General features: G+C 40.5%; 1 protein-coding gene across 1 annotated transcript in view; it reads right to left on the reverse strand.

Moving 5' to 3' along the window:
- The window catches only part of LOC311596250 (uncharacterized protein), a gene marked incomplete at its 5' end in the record, with an annotated part of 47,896 nt that extends 40,822 nt beyond the window's left edge, over positions 1-7,074 (reverse strand). The window contains one exon of the mRNA XM_084779520.1: positions 4,690-7,074. Within this exon, the coding sequence (XP_084635646.1) occupies positions 4,690-7,074 (2,385 nt within the window). The remainder of the gene's footprint in view (positions 1-4,689) is intronic.
- Between the last annotated feature and the right edge of the window lie 688 nt (positions 7,075-7,762).

Raw genomic sequence — 7,762 nt, forward strand, 5'->3', positions numbered from 1 at the left:
TATCCTTCTTCCCAGTTTGGGCTATGGTTTGCATGTGATCACCCACAATGCCACAGTACTTGAGTGGTTGTCACAGGACAATTTGCAGAGTCTGACTCCTTATTGTATGTGAGACCTGGAGAGCAAACTCAGGTTCTTAGGCGTGGTGGCAGCCACCTTTAACCATCTCTTGAAGGCCAATTAACATACATTTTGTACTGCTCTGTCTCCATAAAAATCTACTGACTCTCATGAAATTATGAAGCTAGCCAGGCAAGGTTAGGCCAGACTTTAATGGCACCACAGAGTGGCATGCATCCCAGAGCCCTATGTTGAGCCTCCGACTAGAACTGGAATTTTCATTCACCATAGCTCATACTAATATCCTAGAATTGACCAATATGGACTGCTCCCCTTCCCATAGCACAAATTACATACTTGAGAACTACACAAGAAGAAATTTTAGCATCTGAATGTAGAAAGATGTGCCTTGCCCTATTTACATAACATACAAGTGGTATTACAGTTACAGCCCTTTTGTGCTCTTCCAGTGTACTCAATAAAAATGTTTGCATTAAAAAACTTTGAGGAGAGGGTGGGAAGATGACTCAGTGCTTAAGAACACTTGCTTCTCTTTCAGAAGACTGGAGTTTGGTTCTCAGCACACACTTTAAGAAAATTGACTGAAGAATGTTATACCCAGCTAAACTACACTCCTCAGTCATGTGAAAACTCAAGAAATAGTTCACTTATAAACTACTTTCAATGTCTACTTCTGTCAAAATGAAACAAGATATGAGATAATGTGGATGATTCAGGTATAGAGAAGCTGGGAATTAATTTTGAGTTGATCAGTTCATCTTGATTTTCTTCTTTTTTAAAAAAATATTTATTTATTTATTATGTATACAGTATTCTGGCTGCATGTACACCTGCAGGCCAGAAGAAAGCATCAGATCACCTTATAGATGGTTGTGAGCCACCATGTGGTTGCTGGGAATTGAACTCAGGACCTCTGGAAGAGCAGTCAGTGCTCTTATCCTCTGAGCCATCTCTCCAGCCCCTTGATTTTCTTCTTAAACCATATTTAAATAACAGTGAGGGATGGGTGGCACACACCTGCAATCCCAGCACTCTGGGAGGCAGAGGCAGGTGGATCTCTGTGAGTTTGAATCCAGCCTGGTCTACAAAATGAATCTAGAACCAGAGTATGCAGAAAGACTCTGTACCTCTCCACCCTCAGTCCAAATAAATAAATAAATAACAGAAAGTGTGTGTTAAAATAAATTAACTTGTAATGATAAACAGAATGAGATAAGAGTACACTTCAGAGAGTCCCACAAAAATTTTTGGAAGATGCAGAGAAAACAAATAAGTGGTAACTGAAAAACTGCATTATTTTCTGCTCTATTAAGAAGGGTATTAGTAATAGGGAAATCAAATATAGCTAAAGTATTGACTCAAATGGAAGTTTCAAAGAGACTAAAAATTACAATGACTGAAAATCTCTATGAGGAGTACTTATAGCTGAGACTTCTCTTCCCCGTCCCTCTGAATATTAGAGAATGGCAGAGCTCTGGACCAAGGTACACAGAAGAACCAAGGAGTTCAAAAAGCCAGGTGCCAAGTTTTTAATTCCTTCCATCCCACCCACTGGCCTCTTTATTGAAATTCTCTCTGCAGAATAACAAGGGCCACAAGAAAACTTACAGATACTGATTTTTGGTCCTAAAATAAATGATCTCCCCATAAATTAAGGTTCACCATTCAAACTAGTCCTAACCAAACACAGGATATCTAATAAGCATTTTACTTCCATGAAACCAATAAAAACAGTCAGCCAAAAGGTGTGATAAGGAAAGTCTCTAGCATGAAGATGGAAATATAAAAATAAAGATGATAATTTTAGAAGTACTTTTAAAACTTTAAGTTAATACTTCTTGCTTTCTGTAGTAAAATAAGAGAACACTATAGATAAGCTGGCAATATAACTTTAAGGGCCAAAACTATAAAATGGTGTTATAAATTATTGACCTCAAATACAGGGCAAAATTTAAGAAGCCCTTAGGAGGAAACAGTATAATCTTCATGAATCTCATTAAGCAGTGATTTCTTTTTTAATTTTAATTATTTATACTGAATAGTGTTCTGTCTGAATGTACACCTGCACACCAGAAGAGAGCACCAGATATCATAATAGATGGTTATGAGCCATCATGTGGTTGCTTGGAATTGAACTCAGGACCTTTGGATGAACAGCCAGTGCTCTTAACCTCTGAGTCCCCATTAGGCATTGATTTCTAAGATATAACACCTAAAGTACAAACTTCCAATGAAAAATAAATATTGGGTTTGACAAAATGTAATTATTTCCTTCAAAGGACATTATCAACAAAGTAAAATGATGACACACAAAATGAGAGAATTGTCCATAAAGTGTTCATAAATTATCTATTAAGTCTCTAGTTTAAACTGTATACCAATATTACAAATGTCTTCATGTAAAATATTCAAATGTGTAAATACTCTCAATACTAGTAGTTATTTGGGAACTGCAAATCAAACCACAGTAAGAGGCTGCTTCACATACATAGGATGATAACAATAAGAAAGAAAGCAGGATATGGAGAAATTGATTTCTCCATACATTGTGTGTAGGATTGTAAAATGGCAGTCTCTTTGAAAAATAGTTTGACCACAATTCAAAACATATAGTCACTTTGTAACTCGGCAGTTCTAATCATAGGCATATGCCAAGAGAATTGAAATTTTTATGCAAAAACTTAATGAGTGTTCATAGCATCATTATTTATAATATCCAATGTTTCTTATATCTAATGAGTAAAGTATGGTACATTCACACCCATTCACACAATAGAGTATGTGTTACAAAATAAATAAAGCACTGTTATATGTTATAGCAGGCTGGGCCTTGAAAACATTATGTTAAATGAGAGAAGCCAGACATACAATACTACATATTATATGATCTCATGCATATGAAATGTGCAGGATAAAAAAATCCAAAGAGATCAAAAACCGATTAGTAGTTTACCATGGACTAGAGGTGTCTCTGTGTGTGTGCATGCTATGTGCTAATGTACACCAACTTCATTTTAAAGATGGTGAAAATATTCTCAGTTTTGATAGTGGTAATAATTGTATACACACACACATATACCACTAGAATACAATCACAAATTAAATAAATCACTTAACATTTTTAACTTAAAGGTTACTATAAAAAGAAACACTCACAGAGTAAGAATGAACTGCTTGAAAACAAAACTATGAGATCTGAGACTGAAAATTTAATCAGAAGACTAAAAAAAAGTAGCTGGAGAAGATCTGATACATTCTGGTAAAACCCAAAACAAAAGATAGCAATTAGTACCAAGATAGGAAAAAGTAAGCTGTGTGTGGTGACACTAGTGTATAATCTCAGCAATGCCACTCTGGTCAATGAAGTGAGTTTCAAGACACCTTAGGGTACACAATGTGACCGTTTCATCTTAAAAAGAAAGAATTGGAAAAAATAAACATCAAGCAACCCACTTTTGAGCAATAAATTAATCAACAATTAAAATCAAGGGGGAAAAACTACCAAAAAATGAAAATTAACACATAGCAACCTGAGACGTGGCAGACATAGAAGAATCAGCATCAGTAGGGATGGAAATCTAGCAGTCAGTGTTGCCATTGAAAATGAAACCTCTGAAAAAAACAATCTGCCCCTGTGTGAACAGGGCCATGTTCAAAATTAATACATGACAATAATAACTACAAGGGCAGAAACAAGTGAGAGGATGAGCAGCCAACAAAAGGTGAGTGCAACCAAGAGCCAGTTTGTAAAAAACAAAACAAAACAATAAAACTGAAAGACTTTGATAGACAAAAAAAAAAAAAAGTTGTACATGGTGTTTACCTTTTCATCATCTGTGAAAAGGGAGACATCACAATTAACAGTACAAAACCACAAAGGATAGTGAAAGAATATAATGAACAGGCACATGGCCGCTAATTTATAACCTAGACAAATTATTTTTTGTATTTTTAAATTTTATTTTTTTATTTAGATATTCACTTTACAGCCTGATCACTGAAGCCATTTATGAAAAATTTGTCAAAAGTCTATCATTTTTATATAACAGAGTTTTTCAGAATGTTAAAAAATAGTTTAATTAGTTGTATCTATTTTGAAAGAAAATATTCAATTTAGAAACATAATCCCGATTAAACAATGGTTTATTTGAAGGAAAAACATAGGGCTCTTAAAAGCAGTCAACAGAATCATAGGATTTAGAAGCTCACCAAAATGTTCGCAAAGTTGAAAATTACTTTAAAAATTGAAAGGCATCATTTACAGTAACGTTAAATTCACCCTACCAATAACCAGAACTTTTGAAACACGAGTTTCAAAATCAATGCACAAGCTCAAATACTAGGGATCTGAAAACATCCGTGACTTTAAAATGGTGGTGAAAACAAATACAATCAAGAAAGAACATTTCACAACTACTTTGTGCACTTGAGTCTAAGATGGCAGCAAAAAATTGCAAGGAATACTGGACAATTTGTAGCATCTATAAATACGACTATTAGTAACATGCTAATACAGACCCCTTTACATGAGCAAAAGCGTAGGAAATTATATATGCACCAGTAGAGACTTATTAATCATGGGATGCCAAAGTGCAATTCCTAGCTAACCCCCCAAAAATCCTTAAAATTGGAATTTTCCTCGGTGTTCCTATAAGCCTCTTCATTCGAGAAGTTGGGAAGTATTGGTTTAATAAATTTAAACTCACTCGTTCCATTACCTCCCTTTAGACACACCTCGTACCGGTAGCTCTGGGATAGGGTTCCCGCGCCGCTGACATCCACTAAGTGTCCAGGAAAGTGGCCTTCAGGCACCGAGAAGGAGCCCAGGGAGGTCTCTCTGGCCCTCTTGCACAGCCTCACTCCCACGAACAGCAGCACAGACAGCAGAAAGAGGGAAGACACAGACGCCAAGGCAATGACCAGGTAGAGTGTTAGCGCATCCTCATCATGCTCCACGTCATGCGCCACCTCTGGCAGAGGCAGGTAGGGCTGAGAGAAGCCATCCACCACCAGCACATGCAGAGTGACACTGGCAGAGCGCTGGGGCTCGCCATTGTCCTTGACCAGCAGCAGCAGCCTGTGCTTAGTTGCATCGCGCTCGCTCAGCAGCCTGGTGGTGCGCACCTCACCATTGTGAGCCCACACGCTGAACAGCCCAGGCTCCGTGGCCTTGAGCAACTGGAAAGACAGCCAGGCATTCTGGCCAGAGTCACGGTCCACTGCCACCACTTTGGTGACCAGGTAGCCAGGCTCAGCCGCCCTGGGTAGCAGTTCTGTGCAGGGTGCAGAGGCGTTCTGCAATGGGTAGAGCACGAAGGGCTCATTGTCGTTGTCGTCCAGCACCAGCACTCGGACCAGCGCCTGGCTGCTGAGAGCCGGAGAACCTTGGTCTGTGGCTCCCACGCAGAACTCGAAGGCCTGCAGGGCCTCATAGTCCAGCGCCCTGAGCGCAAACAGTTGCCCGTTGTTTGCGTTGATGGAGACCAGAGAGGTGAGGGCCAGCTGCGGGTCCTGGGACGGGAGCAGCGAGTAGGTGATGTGGGCATTGGAACCCGAATCTGAGTCTGTGGCGCTGATGGTGCCTATGCGCAGGGTGGGGCTGTTGTTCTCGCGGACAAACAGGGTGTAGGAGGTTTGGGTGAAGGCGGGGGCGTTGTCGTTGATGTCAGATACCTGCACTGTTATGGTGTGCTGGGTTGTGAGCCTGGGTGTGCCCAGGTCGGTGGCTGTAATGGTGATGTTGTACTCAGCTCTGCTCTCCCTGTCCAGTGCTCCTTCAGTTACTAAAGTGTAGAAATTTTCTTCAGAAGGTTTCAAAAGGAAGGGCAGATGGTCTTGGATGGAGCATACCATTCTCCCATTGTCTCCAGAGTCTGGGTCTGAAATTCCAAAGATCGCCACTACAGTTTCAGGGGAGTTTTCCGGAATATCGCTCATGAGTAATGATATGGTGAGTTCAGGGGCGTTGTCATTTACATCTATCACATCTATGACCACTGTGCATTTTCCTGAAAGTCCTCCCCCATCAGAGGCCTCGATTTCCATGCGATAAGACTGAATTTCCTCGAAGTCCAACCGCTTTTTTACTCTAATTTCTCCGGTGTCTGTATTTATTTCAAAAGCCCGGAGGACTTGATTTGAGGATTGAAAAAGGGCGTAGGAGAGCTCCCCGTTTGTCCCAACATCTAAATCTCTTGCGGATACGGTGATGACAAGGGAGCCCACGGGGCTGTTCTCTTGAACCTGCACTTCATAGAGCCCCTGGGCAAATTCAGGGGCATTGTCATTAATGTCTAGGATCACAATGAGAACCTGGGTAGTCCCAGTCTTGGGAGGTGACCCACCATCTACAGCCTTGAGTGTTAATCTAAGCTGTGCCTGGTCCTCCCGGTCCAGCACTTTGTCCAGCACCAGCTCAGGATATTTCCTGCCATCGCTGTGATTGCGGGTGAGAAGGTGGAAGTGGGAGTTGATGCTGATTGTATAGTACTGAACTGTGTTGCTACCTACGTCCAAATCTTGAGCTATTTTCAATGGGAACATAGCCCCTGGGTGGCTGCTTTCTACAATTTTAAGGAGGATTTCATCTTCCATGAATTCTGGGGCGTGGTCATTTACATCTTGAAGCTGAATTTCCCCTTGAATAAATTGCACTGGGCTATTTAGTAACACCTGGAAATGTAGGATGCACGGGTCGGTGCTCCCGCACAACTCCTCTCGATCCAATTTTTCTTTCAGGAGCAAATCTCCATTCTTCTGTTCCAGCTGCAATAGCTGTTTGTTCCCTTTGGAAAGAATCTGGGCACCCCTGACGACCAAGTCCCTTAAGCTCAGTCCTAAGTCTTTAGCTAGGTTGCCCACCAAAGAGCCCCTGTCTGTCTCCTCTAGAACCGAATACTTAATGCTCACACTTCCTGCGTCCCACAATAGCAACAGAAAGATAATGGCGGTCACTTGCCTTCTCTGTAGTGCCTTGTCTAGTGATGTCTCCATTGTTCCTCAGCTCCAAAAGATGCAGCAGTTAGTCACCCAAGAATTGGTTTGTGAGCAACTCAGGATTCTTGACTTAATAAATTTGAGCCTCTGTTCTTTCTAACGTTGCTGGAAACGGGGTTATCTGCCTCTCTGAAAAGCTCTATCGGCAGAAAATGTAAAAAGCTTCCCTTCTCGGTTCCAAGAAATGGCTATGCTTTTACAGTCACGCATTTTTGCAGGGTTTCGTTTTCTTAGCCTGCAGCGCCACCAAGCGTTCTGCTTTACAACTTCAGGTAATTTTTGTTTCAGAGTGCACTGCAAGGACTAAAATGAGTGGCCCATCTTTTAGGTAAAATTAATTCTTTTCTTTCCTCACCTCACCTTCCCCGCCCCAGTGTCATTTGGCTGTGTGGGAGAAATATATATCTTCCTTGTAAAAGAGCAAACTCAGTACACAAAACTCTGCAGAGACAGCCATTCATTTAAAACCTGTTTATCTGTACAGATATTCATTTAGTTTTTCACAATAGCCCCACAGAGGAAACACATTTTTTTGTTCTTGGAAGAGTTTTTATTTTATTATAAAAATTACTACTTTGTACTAAATATTATTTTAAAGAACAGTTTCTAACTTCCGAATGACAATGTGCCTATAATGCCTGAGAGGAAACTAAAAGGTGATTTTGTGTTTGTTTATTTCAGTCTC

This window comes from Acomys minous (genome assembly GCF_964271855.1).
Source record: "Acomys minous genome assembly, chromosome: 4".
Classification (NCBI taxonomy): domain Eukaryota; kingdom Metazoa; phylum Chordata; class Mammalia; order Rodentia; family Muridae; genus Acomys; species Acomys minous.